The sequence below is a fragment of the Trichechus manatus genome, unplaced genomic scaffold (genome assembly GCF_000243295.1).
Source record: "Trichechus manatus latirostris isolate Lorelei unplaced genomic scaffold, TriManLat1.0 scaffold00076, whole genome shotgun sequence".
NCBI lineage: Eukaryota > Metazoa > Chordata > Mammalia > Sirenia > Trichechidae > Trichechus > Trichechus manatus.
In genome coordinates, this window is record NW_004444012.1 from 11,104,591 (window position 1) to 11,120,275 (window position 15,685).

Consider the following 15,685-nt stretch of genomic DNA (forward strand, 5'->3'; position numbering starts at 1 on the left):
ACTAACTAGATAGTAGACAAGAATTATCTTAGGTGAAGGGAAGGACAGCACACACTACAGGGGAAGTCAGCACAACTGGATTAAACCAAAGCTAAGAAGTTTCCTGAATACAGTCAAACACTTTGAGGGACAGAGTAGCAGGGGTGGGGGTCTGGGGACCATGCTTTCAGGGGACATCTAGGTCAAATGGCATAACAAAGTTTATTAAGAAAATGTTCTGCATCCTACTTTGGTTGAGTGGCGTCTGGGGTCTTAAAAGCTTGCAAGTGGCCATCTAAGATGCATCAGTTGGTCCCAACCACCTGGAGCAAAGGAGAATGAAGAACACCAAAGACACAAGAAAGTATTAGCCCAAGAGACAGAAAAGGCCACATAAACCAGAGACTTCATCAGCCTGAGACCAAAAGAACTAGATGGTGTCTGGCTACCATCAATGACTGCCCTGACAGGGAACATAACAGAGAGTCTCTGATGGAGCAGGAGAAAAGTAGGATGCAGAACTCAAATTCTAGTAAAAAGACCAGACTTAATGGTCTGACTAAGACTGGAGGAACCCTGGAAAGCATGGCTCCCAGATTCTCTATCAGCCCAGAATTAAAACAATTTCCGAGGTCAACTCTTCAAAGATTGGACTGTACTGTGGGACATAAAATGATACTCGTGAAGAGTGAGCTTCTTAGCTGAAGCAGATACATGAGTCTAAACGGGCAGCTTCTGTCCGGATATGAGCTGAGAAGGCAGACAGCGTTAGGAGCTGGTTGAATGGACATGGGAAATCAGGGGTAGAAAGGAGGAGTGTTCTGTCACAGTACAGGGAGAGCAATTAGGGTCACATAACAATGTATGTATAAATTTTTGTATAAGAGACTGACTTGAAACGTAAACTTTCACTTCAACTACAACAATAAACAACAAAATATTCCCTGAAGTCTTCTTAAAACCAAACAATAGTTTAGTTTAAGCATTATGCTCTTTTAAGCCCCATCTATATGAGATTAAGTTGACAAGAGCAAGTTGAAAAATCAGATAGGAATCTTAGGGGGCAGTGAATTTATATTAATGAGGGAGGGGCAACTCAGAAAAGGAAGGTGAGAATAGTTACACAACTCGAAGAATGTAATTAATGTCACTAAACGGTACATGTAGAAACTTGAATTGGTGTTATGTTTTGCTGTGTATACTCAACAACAACAAAATAATAAAATTTAAAAAAAAGCAGAGTGGAAGGAATGTGGCAGAGACTGGATAAAAAGGAAAAGTGGAGAGGGTTAAGTCTGGGAGCATAAACTAAATGTGAAGGCCTGCCCAGAAAACTCTTTCAATCTGCTCCCTGTTTCGTAAACAAGTACCCTCAGGTCTCTAGAAAAGAGAAGAAAAGCAAGGGACTTGTTAATGGAAAATTTAGAATGGAGGCTGCAATGGCCAGTATAATAGCCACTAGCCACATATTGCTATTTAAATGTAAATTAATTAAAATTAAAAATTCAGTTCCTCACTTGCTCTAGCCACAATTCAAGTACGCAATAGCCACATGTACCTAGTGGCTACTGTATTAGACAGCACAGATATAGAACATTTCCATCATCACGATAAATTCCACCGGACAGTGTTGCTTGAGGAAGAAAAGGATGCATTCAGGAAAAGACACAGTCAGCTTCTAAAGTATTTATAATGTTTCATTTCTTAACCTATGTAGGGGGCCCATGAATGTTTGTTTTATTATTCTTCCTTACTATTTTTATGTTTTTTTTGTTATACTCTCCTAGAATATATATACCAAAACAAGAAAAACAATGATTTTTAAGGATAACATAATGGCATACCTAGACAATTCAAGAAGCTCAATTTGAGCTTACAAAAAGCAATAAATAAAATTGTACTCTATGAAACAAATCTACGAAAGGCAACTTTTGATATTTTATTAGTAGAATATGAGAAAATTATCTCAATGATAATCATGACCCAAAAGTATGGAATTAGTTTTATTTGAGTTTTAAGGGATTTATTTAAAGAAAATTACGAAACTTTCCTGGTATAAAAACCCTAAAAGACACTAGCTATTAATACATGAATAAGGGAAAGTACACTCCTTAACAGAGCCTGGGCTATAGCCTTCCAGCATAATCATTCTTTCACATATGCTTTCAACTCCCTTTCCTGTCTCCTCCACAGTGCTCCTCTGACCCTAACGCAGGGTAAACCCAATGCTTGGACTACACTGCACCTATAAACAAGCAGTTAAAGGTAGCTGAAGAAACACACGTAACTATACTGACAATCTTATCTTAAATTACCATAAGACTCAAATGGGCTTTCAACACAGCCCAGCAATCCTATTCTATTTCCCTAGTTTACATTCTTCTCCTTTTCCCAGATAACTCTCTCACATGTCCTCTTCTTGCCTCAAACTCCAATATCACTCCAACATCACTCTTCACTCTCAGCGAAAGGCCTTGCCTCTTTTCACTGAGAAAATAAAAGCCATGAGAGATCTTCCTCAACTTCCCACTACCAATTCTAAATGTCTACCTGTATCTGTGTTCACATACTCTGCCTTCTCTCGTTTATGATGGAAGAAGTGTTCCTGCTCTAATCTAACAGACTAACCTCTCCATTTGTGCCCTGGATTCCTTCCCTGTCAGCAATGCAAGGACTTGGCTCCTGTAATTGTTCCTGTCTGCATTACATCAATTTTTCATCTCTCCTAGATCATTAACCATCAGTACACAAGCATGCTATAACAATTGCCATCTTTAAAAAAGGCGGTGGGGAGGGTGGGGAAGGAAGGGAGGAGGGAAGAAGGAATGAGGTAGGAAGGAAGAAAGGGAAGACAGAGGGAATGAGGGGAGGAGAGAGGGAGGAAAGATTTTACTACCCCTTCAACAACTTCCCAGTTCAGCATTCCTCCTTAGAACAAACCAAATTGCTAGAGAGAGGTGCCTATACTCCCATTCTCTACTTCCTCTCCCCGACTCCATTTAACCCATTCCAATCAGGTTTTCATTGCTTCACTGAACCATTCTTATAAAAATTACCAGGAGCTTCCATCTTGCCAAATCCAAATGGTCGGTTCTCAGTTTCCACTTTACTGGATTTAGCAGCATCTGACACAGCTGATAATCCCAGCCCCCTTCTTGAAGTGCTTTCTTCACTTGGCTTCTAAGATACCACTTTCCTGATTTTCCTCCTACCTCACTGGCTGCTCTTCCTTCTCAGTCTTGTTGTCTGATTCATAGTCCTTGTCTATCCTTCATCAAGTTGCTAAAGGATCCCAAATGCTCAGACTCAGGACCTCTTTTCATGTCTAGCTATATACCATTTCCCTAGGTGATCTCATCTAGTTCCATCTTTAAAAAATACTATTTATAAGCAAATGACTCCCAAATTCATAGTATCTCCAGTCCCAATTTCTCTGTTGACCTCCAGATTAGTATATCTAACCACCTGTTTGTTATTTCCATCTAGAATCTAACAGGCTTCTCAAACTTAACTTGTAGAAAATGGAACTCTTATTTTTCCCTCACCAACCTACTCCCCCATCCTTTTCTCTATCACAGTTAATAGCATGACCATTAAGACAAAAACCTAGGAATCATTTTTGAGTCCTTTCTTTTCTTCACATCTAATGCAGAAGCAAGTCTTGTTGAATCTATTTTTAAAATGTATCATAAAATATAACCATTTCTCACCATCTTCACTGTACCACCCTAATACCCTAGGTTCCAGTCACCATCATTTATCCCTGGACCATGGCATTAGCCTTCTTACTCTTCTCTCTGATTCTACTCATGTTCTCAAAGATCTCTTCTTCACAAAATAGCCGGAGTGGTTTTTTTAAAAAAAGCGTTCTAAAAACTGAAAAACAGATATTTGGAATATAAATGGAATTCCATTAAATACATTCAAATCCAATAAACTACATAAAAACTAAGTTCTTTACTTGCCTGGCTAACAATTAGTTCAAGAACATCATTAGAACCAAAGAGTGCCTCCTATAATTTCTAGACACTTAAATGCTTATGTGGTTGTATTTACATTTATATATAACTATATTACTATATAGTTAGCTCATTAAAAAAAGTGTTTAAACTTTTGTGCAACTGATCTGTTAGAAATGAAAATCATAATCAGTAATCAATTTAAAACAAAACTAAGAGTAAAAAGTAAACATCAGAAAAATTGTAGCATGTAGAAAAGGCCTCAGATTACAAAAAGATTCCTTAACCCAAAGGGCTAGCGTGTCTCCTCCTACAAGACCACTCTAAATCTGCCTCTAATGTTCTTTTTTTAATGCCACAACTTTTGATAATAAAATTAATTAACTTTATTCTATAATTTAATCATAAAATCTATACACCACTTCTTGAATGATATCCATCCTGATACGTAAGGATTTCTTAAGAGTGATACTATTAATAATAGATTAATTCTAAACTATTTAATAATATGAAAAATCTTACTGGTCTGACGTCACCACAGGAATTGGTAAATTGTCGAGCCAAGCCAAAATCAAGCATATAGCATTTCCTACATGTACTAGGAAAGCGACCCATGGCGAAGTTTGACTAGAAAAATAAAGAAGAAAAATATACATATTCTTATAATACTTAGTCCTTACACATTACCCTTTCTATATTTAATCTTCTTTCTATTTAAACTCTATATAACACATATTTCAAATACACTGTTCTAGTCAATGATGCTTATTGGGCATTAGTATGTAATTTAATTGTGGGTTCTATTAATGCCTAAGGAGCCCTGGTGGTGCAGTGGTTAAATGCTCAGCTGCAAACTGAAGGGTCAGAGGTTCGAACCCACCAGCTGCTCCATGGAGAAAGATGTGGCAGTCTGCTTCCGTGACGATTACAGCCTTGGGAACCCTATTGGGGCAGTTGTACTCTGCCCTATTGAGTCGCTATGACTCGACAGCAATGCATTTGGGTTTTTGGTTTGTTTGGTTTTGGGGGGGTTTGGTTAATTAATGCCTAACATCAGGTGAACTTAAAAAAAAACTTTATTCTAATACATTTGTACATCCTCTTATTTGGTCTAATTTTGCAATAATTATTAGTTACTTTGAAAAGCAGCTGGTATCATTAGCCTCATTTTGAAAGAGAAAACCGAGCAAGGAATTTAAGTGACTGTATAAAGTTACACACAACGTTGATTTAATTAGAATCAGAACTCTTAAATGTGTTAAAATTCTAGACTAAGTCACTGCTTAAATGACAATCCAAATCATACTTTTAAAAATAGGAGGAATTAGGGGTGGTCAAAAACAAATAACACAGTTCAGAAATTTAAGAATTTCCTAGTAAGCATCATAAAGCTGAATTTAACTAAGTCTAAAAAATCAAAATACAATTTAAGGAAACAGTTTAAAACAGATTTAAGGAAAACATACTTTGCATTCTTCTCTTAATAAAAATAAATGTAACATTAAATGACTACAAACTTGCAAAGATGGGTATACAAGCAAAGGAATCTGTAAAGGCAAAAGTCAAACTGTTACAGAATTGTTAGCTTTTATTTTAAAATACTGTTTTATTTAGGGAGCTTTGTGATGAAATGGAAAATTCAAATCACCATGGTTCTCAAATAATGACACTTACTTTGGCACAGAAATAAGAGTAGGAGAAATGCTACTTACGTTAAATCTGGCTCTAACGTGTTAATTTTAGTTGGCATTTTAATGTAAACTATTAATTTTAGAAATAATATAGCAACATATGGCTATAATTTTCAACTGCACCAACATATGATAAATTTATAGTAAATATAAACCAAAAAAAACCCCAAACTCATTGCAGTCAAGTCAATTCTGACTCGTAGTGACCCTATAGGACAGAGTAGAACTGCTCCATAGGGTTTCCAAGGAGCGCCTGGTAGATTCGAACTGCAGACCTTTTGGTTAGCAGTCACTTTACCACTATGCCACCAGGGTCAAAAATAGGTCATTTCCTCTTGTGAGCAATAAAACAACAAAAAGAGAAAAAAAAAAATTTCACAATTATGGAGATGACAATTTCTAAGAAAAAAACACTAGACTGTCACAGTATCACTCAGGCGAAAAATAAGATCTTTTTACAACTGATAATTTCTTGTAAGTACAATTTGTCACATTAGACATAGTCCAAAGAATACAATGTCAATATCTAAAAGCAATCTAGAAATATATACATATACAGTTTTTTATAAAAAAACCAATATCAGGAAAGAAAGAATCCAAAGAATAGCTACCAATTTAGGTAAAAGGCTAAAAAGTAATTACCAATGTTAACAGCAATTACCAACGTGAAGCACAAACCATTTTTACCTAGGCTGCTGAGCAACATTTTCACTGTACGAGAAAAGCTCTTAAAAATAAGTTGTAGTTTGTAATTACCACTTAAAAAAAAGAAAAATTACATTTTTGCTTCCAGGCCTCAAAAAAAAAATAAAAATACTGCCTTGTATCTGAAATAACAAATACAGGAAACTGCATTTGTAATTTGCAGTGTCCCATCATAATATTAAGAGCACTAACAAACTCATTCTGTGCTCTGCCTGGAAAAGGCCCTTACCGGTTTGATGTCTCGGTGCAAGAATCCCACAGAATGGATGCTTTCAATAGATTCCAGAATCTGTCTGCCCAGCCGAAGAGTAGTGCTAAGGGTGAATGTGCCCCGGGACTGACTACGGCGCAGATCTGCCAGATTACGACCCTGTGGAAACCAAATAAACAATTTCAAGTATGGTACCAAAATTTACGCTGGAAGAGAAGACAGGGAAATTATTCATTATCACTGAAACAATGTTTTATCTAAAATAGAAAGGGTTTTACCCAAATGGTGATTCTCTCAGTCAAGAGAAGAGATTCCTTTAAGATTATGAATGACGTGACTATTTCAGATAAACTTAAAAAAAAACAAAGTTTTTGAATATAACATGTTTCCCTTAATTTCTGATGTCATAATAAAATACAGTCCTGGCTATTTAAAAAGATATAAACATAGAATCCAGAGCAGTAGTTACTTAACCTTTCTGCATCAGTTTCTTCATAAAATAGAGCTAATAATAATACCTATCTCGCAGAGTTTGGTGAGAATTAAGTAAAATAATCCATGTAAAGTGCTTAGAATCCTGTTTGGCACACAGCAGGCACTCAATAATTGCTAACTGCTGTTACTACGGCAAACATGATATGAATGTTTTAGAGAAACACTCAATTACTTACAGCGGTAGATAAAAGCAGTGGACCTATCTAGCCTGTGCCAGATGCACTACATCAATGATTGTGTTTAATTCTCACAGCACCCTAAATAAAGAGTTATTCCTGTTTAACAAACACAGAAACTGAGGCTCAGAAAGGTTAAATAATTAAGCTAAGGTAAACCTGTTTTTCAAATCTAAGTCTGCCTGACTGCAAAGCGTTTTTTTCCCACTTCATAGCGCTGCTCCACTAAAAAGGTTCCTGACCAGTAACCTGCCGAGGAGAACAGGGCTACAACCCTGTAGTTCTGTCTCCCCACAACTGGAGACTGGCTGCTTCCATATCACAAGGGGATTCCAATACCCCAATCTCTTGATTCCCAAAACTCATTAGTATATGTTTGGGGTTACTGCCACTAACATCATCACTTTAACTAAAAGCAGCTGATTCACTTTTGAAAAATTATTAAATTCTTATACTACTTAAATACCATTCGAAATGAAATATTAAGTAATGCTTAAGTAATTTGAAAATTACAGGAATGTCAGGAGCCTTTTATATTTCATATCTTTTTAAAAAATGAAGTTTTCCCAGAGCATAAGTTAGGAAGCTTGGTAGTTTTTATTTTTGTTTTTTTTTAATGTCAGGCAAACTTGTTGTCTGTATTACTCAGCAAGGCAGAAGTCATTACAAATGCAAAGTGTGTGATAATCTAGAGCAAAGGGCTATATAACCATGAGAATACCTAATGACTTTTATTAGCATTCCAGTAGCTTTTTCTAAAAATAAATATTTTGATCACCAAAAATATACCTAAGATAATTCTGGAATTTTCTTTTTAAACAATGTGCACCATCACAAAATTCAAAAGGAAAGCAATTACACTGGATTTATGATATTAGTAATAACTTAAGGGATTTAGATCTTTGAAAGTGTAAATCCAAGGTATCACTTAGCAAAATCTGAGAAGATAAATATAAGGCTGGGAAGAGTATGGGGAAAAGATTTATTAACATTGTAAATGCACACAGATTTGACCCACCAATTATACTTCCAAGTACGTACTATACACAGTTATTATTTGTTATAGATAGAAACTGGAAACAATCTACATGTCCCTCCATAAATCAATGGTTAAATAAATTATAGTACAGTCATCTTACTAACTGATAGCAGCTGTTAAAAAAACTAAGGCTCTTTACATATACAGGTAGTCCCTGACTTACGAAGTATTCAATTACAACAAACTGCACTTACAAATGTCTGTTTTTTCTTTTGTATATCTTATCGTTAGTAATATGTACTACAATGTTGTAGTATGTAATTTGCCGATGTTATCACTCTCAGATGTTCACTTGCAGATGTTCAATTTTATGATTTACTATTCAAAACACTGCCATATAGATTTAGTTTTCTAAACTAAATCAGGGGCTTCAGTTGCTTAAAAACATAGACTCAAACACTGATTGCTCTGCTAAAGTCAACAGGCAGATCTGGGAGGCAGTGAGATGTCACTGTGAAATACATGACGAAAAAAAAAAAGGACCATACAGATAAAAAACCCAAAACCATTGCCATCAAGTCGATTCTGACTCATACACTAATTTTCTGACTAGAAATGCTATCCCCATTCCCAGGGGTAAGTCAGATGATCCCAAACCTTCCACACGTGGAATTATTACTGCAACTGACAAAATGCCAACGTCATCCAACTCTTCATCGTTGGAGTAAATTTTTATGATTTGTGTATTTTTTAATGCATTAAAATAAATCTGTAAGTTTATATGTAAGTTTCCAACCCCCAAATAAAGATCAGGTTTATAAAGATACTGATCATAAAAGGCAATAATAACTGAAAACTAAAAAAAAATGAGGTATTCGACTTATGCCTGAACTGACTTATAAAGGAGTCAGAACGGAACCCCGTCCTAAGTTGGGCACTACCTATAGTAATACGGAATGAATATTACTGGATTAAAAAAGGCAAGTTTATTTCTCCCTAATCTATAAATTTAACATGATCCAATAAAAATGCAAGTAGACTTTTTTTATTATGGAAAATTTGTAACATACTTAAAAGGAGAAAAAATAGTATAATGAATTCCCATGTACCTACTACCATCACCTACTTAACCATCACTCAGAATTAACAATTTTCAATTCATGACCAATCTTGTTTCATCTATTACTTAGCCCCATACACATATCCTCTCCTCTCCCCCATACACATATACTAATTTAAGAGAAATCCCAATCATATCATTTCATCTATGAATACAAAAAAGGGCACAATAGCAAAGAGATACAAATATAATATCAAAGAAGTTAATTACCAATTGCATTATCACAATTTTGAACTGGAAATATCATTATGAACAGTGATATATTTTCTTTAAAAAAAACTCATTTCCTGAATCCATAACCTGAAAAGGATTAAAAACAATGACCAACTAAACTGCAAAAGTACCCATTGCATCTGAATTGTGGTCTCTAAATACCATTTTCCATTTAAAGGAACCAGGGCTTAATGGAAAAATGGCTGATTCCAAGATCTGGAGCATGAAATATACAGAAAGAACCTGGCACATAGTGTTATACCAGAAAGTAAGGATGCTGCAGCCTAGTCCTGTCAAAATGGCTCAGAATCCAACTTCAAGGAAGTCCCACTAGCCAAAGATGGGACAATTTGAGCATTAAAAAAAAATGACTGAAAGACAGCAGATATGTTAAATTCATGAGTTTATAATTATTATTTCTTTTAAAGAGCAAGAGAGTTCATTAGTCTCCTTTGGGAAATACTAGGGGACCAATTCATTCTGAAAACTGGTAAATGAAAGAATCAAGGATTAGTCTGGTCTTTCCTATATGAAATGTACCTTGGGATAACCTAATAGTTGATGGGGTGCTTTTTAGAGAATTCCAGCTAATAAATGAAGAAGCAATGATAGAATAGCACATTTGCAATCTACATCAAAATAATGGATCTGGGCAATGATTACTAATGGGTTGATAAAAGTATTAGGAGAAAAACTAACTGGGAACTTGAAAATAAATGGATCAGGCTGACAGTCCGTGAACCACTGAGCAAATCTTAACATCACTAAAAGAGAGACAACCAGGCACTGTCTCCTGATGTGATGAAACAGAAAGCACACAATCCACCTCTGAAGAATTCTTGCCAAGTAAAATAAAACTAGAATCAAGCCTCTAGATCTAATTACAATTTTACAGGAAATACAAAGGACAGAACATGTTAAACACCACCACAGGAAGGCAATCAGCAAAATCCAGAATATGGGAATTTTGGCATGAGAAATTACTGTTTTCTTCCATGACAATAAAGACAACAAAACTGCAAGAAAATAAAAAACATAGAGAGAACCTATAGAATAATAGAGGTTTAAGAAACACAGCCACCAAATGCGATGTGTGAACCCAGTCTGGAACCTGAATCAAACAAATCAACTGTTTAAAAAGAAAAAGAAAAAGAGAGACATACAATTAAGGAAATTGTGGTTAACTTAAGAGGAAGAAAAAAAAAAGAATCCTAGACTCTTAGAAATATATACTGATCCGTTTACAGAGTTGGTGGAGGCTATAGCTGAAACAAGACTGACCATATATTGCTAATCACTGAAGCTGAAGCTGGGTGATAAGTACATGCGTGTTTATTATATGATTCTACTTTTGTGTATGTATAATTTTTTCCGTAATTTTTATTGTAAAGTAAAAAAGAAAAATTCTGGTTGCTTTTATATTAGGCAATCTAGATCTACATCTGTACTGGTTACAGAATTCAAACTTTTTTTGTCCCTCACAAAATATGCTGCTAGAACATGGGCCCCACTCATCTTTTACCTCCATTAAGGATGTCCATATAAACCTCAATGTTGACAAAATATTAGATGAGACCCAGTCAAGGTTGTGTCAGCAGAATTTTGAGAAGAAATGTGTACAACTGTTGGAACTCTAGAAGATATTATCATATATTTTTAAGATCCACTTTAATGATAGAATTTCTTCAAAAGAGGTAGAGTTGTTCCTATAAACTTTTAAGGCAGATATTAATACTTGAATCACCAGAAAGAAGAGAAAGTTAAGACACATTTTCAAGGTAACCTACCTGCAACTGCATGACCACATAGTTGAATCGATCATTCCTCCCACAGCCAATAAATCTACAAACATGGTCTTTCCCTGGATAAAAAAAAAAGGAAGACAGAAAAGAGTGGGAAAGATTATACTATGGTTTCTCGTCTGAAAAATTAGCAGTTTATTTTTCTGTATAGTATTTTATCATTGAATACTAAGGGCCTGTCTTGAAGACTTTAAGGTTAGGAAATTTATATTATTCAAAATTTCTACCAATCTCTCCTCAGGTTCTGTACTTTTCCTGTACAGTCAAATAAATGTTTGTCAAATGAATAAATGAATGAGGGATTAAAGGAATGGTAATTTATTTAGGACCACCAGACGTCTGTCAGTACACAGTTTGTTGTACTGTGGTGGCTTGCATGTTGCTGTGATGCTGGAAGCTATGCCACAGGTATTTCAAATACCACCAGGGTCACCTATCCATGGGGGACACGTTTCAGCAGAGCTTCCAGACTAAGACAGTCTAGGAAGAAGGACCTGGAGGTTCACTTCTGAAAAAATTGACCAGTGAAAACCTTATGAATAACAGCAAAACATACAGTGCCGGATAATGAGCCCCTCAGGTTGGAACGTGCTCTCAAAATATGACTGAGGAAGAACTGCCTCCTCAAAGTAGAGTCAACCTTAATGATGTGGGTGAAGTAAAGCTTTCAGGACCTTCATTTGCTGATGTAGCACGAATCAAAATGAGACAAACAGTTGTAAACATCCACTAATAATCAGAACATGGAATATATGAAGTATGCATCTAGGAAAATTGAAAGTTGTCCAAAATGAAATGGGACTCATAAAGATCTATATTCTAGGAATTAGTGAGCTGAGATTGACTAGCACTGGCCATTCTGAATAGGACAATGATATGGTCTACTATGCTGGGAATGACAAATTGAAGAGGAATGGCATTGCATTCACTGTCACTAAGAACATCTCACGATCTACCCTGAAGTATAACGCCATCAGTGATAGGATAATAACCATACGCCTACAAGGAAGATCCGTTAATACGACTATTATTCAAATTTATGCACTGTCATGGATTGAATTGTGTCCCCCCAAAATATCTGCCAACTTGGCTAGGTCATGATTCCCAGTATTGTATGACTGTCTACCATTTTGTAATCTGAGGTGATTTCCCTATGTGTTGTAAATCCTATCACTATGATGTAATAAGATGGATTAGCGGTAGTTGTATTGATGAAATCTACAAGATTAGATAGTGTCTTAAGCGAATCTCTTTTGAGATATAAAAGAGAGAAGTAAGCAGAGAGACAGGGGGACCTCATATCACCAAGAAAGCAGCACTGGGAGCAGAGGGTTCCTGTGCTGAGATGCTCCCAGACCAAGGGAAGACTGATGACAAGGACCTTCCTCCAGAGCCAACAGAAAAAGCCCTCCCCTGGAGCTGACACCCTGAATTTGGACTGGTAGCCTACTAGACTGTGAGGATAAATTTCTGTTTGTTAAAGTCATCCATTTGTGGTATTTCTGTTATAGCAGCACTAGATAACTAAGACATGCACCAACCACTAATGCCAAAGATGAGGAAACTGAAGATTTTTACCAACTTCTGTGGTGTGAAATTCATCAAACATGCAATCAAGATGCATTGATGATCACTGGCGATTGTAATGGGAAAGCTGGAAACAAAGAAGACAGACCAGTAGTTGGAAAATACGGCCTTGGTGATAGAAAAGTCATGGGAGATTGCATGATAGAATTTTGCAAGACCAATGATTTATTAAAAGTATCTTTTTTCAACAACATAAACAGAGACTATACACGGGGACCTCACCAGATGGAATAGAGGAATCAAACTGACTACATTTGTGGAAAGAGATGATGGAGAAACTTGATATCATCAGTCAGAACAAGGCTAGGGCAAACTGCAGAACAGACCATCAATGCTCATATTCAAGTTCAAGCTGAAGCTGGAGAAAATTAAAACAAGCCTACGAGATCCAAAGTACAACTTGAGTATATCCCACCTGAACTTCTGATACACTGAACACCAATGACTGAAGACCAGATGAGTTGTGGGATGACATCAAGGACATCCTACATGAAGAAAGCAAAAGGTCATTAAAAGGACAAAAAGACAGGAAAGAAAGAAAAGACCAAAATGGATGTCAGAAGAGACTCTGAAACTTGCTCTTGAACGTAGAGAGCTAAAGGGAATGGAAGAAATGATCACATAAAAGAGCTGAACAGAAGATTTCAAAGAGCAGCTGGAGAAGACAAAATATTATAATGAAATGTGCAAAGACCTGGAGTTAGAAAACCAAAAGAGAAGAACACGCTCAGCATTTCTCAAGCTAAAAGAACTGAAGAAAGAATTCAAGCTTTGAGTTGCAATACTGAAGGATTCTATAGACAAGATATTGAACGATGCAAGAAGCATCAAAAGAAGATGGAAGAAATACACAGAGTCACTGTACCAAAAATAATTGGTGGATGTTCAACCATTACAGGAAGTGGCGTATGTTCAAGAACTGATGGTACTGAAAGAAGAAGTCCAAGCTGTACTGAAGGCACTGGTGAAAAACAAGGCTCTAGGAACTGACAGAATACCAATTGAGATGTTTCAACAAATGGATGCAATGCTGGAAACGAGCACTTGTCTATGCAAAGAAATTTAGAAGACAGCTACCTAGCCAAGTGACTGGAAGAGATCCATATTTGTGCCCAATCCAAAGAAAGGTGATCCAACAGAATGCAGAAATTATCGAACAATATCACTAATATCACATACAAGTAAAATTTTGCTGAAGATCATTCAAAAGCGGTTGCAGCAGCACCTGGACAGGGAACTGCCAGAAGTTAAAGCCAGATTCAGGAGAGGATGTGGAATTCGGGATATAACCGCTGATGTTAGATGGATCTTGGCTGAAAGCTGAGAATACCAGAAAGATGTTTACCTGTGTATTACTGATTATGCAAAGGCATTTGACTGTGTGGATCATAACAAATTATAGATAACATTGCGAAGAAGAATGGGAATTACAGAATACTTAATTGTGCTCATGCAGAACCTGTACATAGACCAAGAGGCAGTCATTTGAACAGAACAAGAGGATACTGCATGGTTCAAAATCAGGAAAAGTATGCATCAGGGTTGTATCTTCTCATCATACTTATTTAATTTGTATGCTGAGTAAATAATCTGAGAAGCTGGACTATATGAAGAAGAATGAAGCACCAGGATTGGAGGAAGACTCATTAACAACCTGCGATATGCAGATGACACTACCTTGCTTGCTGAAAGTGAAGAGGACGTGAAGCACTTACTGATGAAGATCAGAGACTACAGCCTTCAGTATGGATTGCACCTCAACAAAAAGAAAACAAAAATCCTCACAACTGGACCAATAAGCAATATGATAAGTGGAGAAAAGATTGAAGTTGTCAAGGATTTCATTTTGCTTGGATCCACAATCAATGCTCATGGAAGCAGCATCAAGAAATGAAACAACACACTGCACTGGGCAAATCTGCTGCAAAAGACCTCTCTGAAGTGTTAAAAAAACAAAGATGTCACTTTGAGGACCAAGGTGCACCTGACCCAAGCCATGGTATTTTCAATTGCTTCGTACGCATGCGAAAGCTGGACAATGAAAAAGGAAGACTGAAGAAGAATTGATGCCTCTGAACTATGATGTTGGCAAAGAATACTGAATATACCATGGACTGCCAGAAGAATCAACAAATCTGTCTTGGAAAACATACATAGCCAAAATGCTCCACAGAAGCAAGGATGGGAAGATTCTGTCTCACGTACTTTGGATGTGTCATCAGGAGAGACCAGTTCCTGGAGAAGAACATCATACTTGGTAAAGTGGAGGGTCAGTGAAAGAGAGGAAGACCCACAATGAGATAGAATGACAGTGTCTGCAACAATGGGCTCAAGCATAGGATGGGGCAGGACCGGGCAGTGCCTTATTCTGCTATACATAGGGTCCCTATGAGCTAATAACAACAAAAATTTGTTTAGGAAGAAAAGGATTAAGAGGTCATTTCAGATCAACCTGCCCAGACACTATACATATGAAAGCAATGAAAGAGCAATAAATAAGAACTATGTTAGGAATATAAAATCTGAATTTTGGAAATGTTCTGCCATTCATCAGTATATGACTTGGGCAAGTCCCTTAATATTTCAGGACCTCATTGATTTGGATTGGGGGCCCTGGTGCACAGTAGTTAAGCATTTGGCTGCTAACCAAAAGTCTGGCAGTTCAAATCCACCAGCTGCTCCTTGGACACTCTATCGGGCAGTTCTACTCTGTCCTTTAGGGTTGCTGTGAGTCAGAATCAACTCAGTGGCAGTGGGTAGTGGGCATT

General features: G+C 36.6%; 1 protein-coding gene across 3 annotated transcripts in view; it reads right to left on the reverse strand.

Annotated features, from left to right (window-relative positions):
• TTBK2 (tau tubulin kinase 2) overlaps positions 1 to 15,685 on the reverse strand; it is a 201,838-nt gene that overhangs the window by 65,779 nt on the left and 120,374 nt on the right. For 2 of the 3 annotated variants that reach the window (XM_004380675.2, XM_023735187.1), the window contains exons 4-6: positions 11,316 to 11,389; positions 6,564 to 6,704; positions 4,461 to 4,565 (exon numbers count right to left, since the gene is read on the reverse strand). In XM_004380675.2, the coding sequence (XP_004380732.1) occupies positions 4,461 to 4,565; positions 6,564 to 6,704; positions 11,316 to 11,389 (320 nt within the window). The remainder of the gene's footprint in view (positions 1 to 4,460; positions 4,566 to 6,563; positions 6,705 to 11,315; positions 11,390 to 15,685) is intronic. The other variant, XM_023735188.1, reaches the window with a different exon arrangement.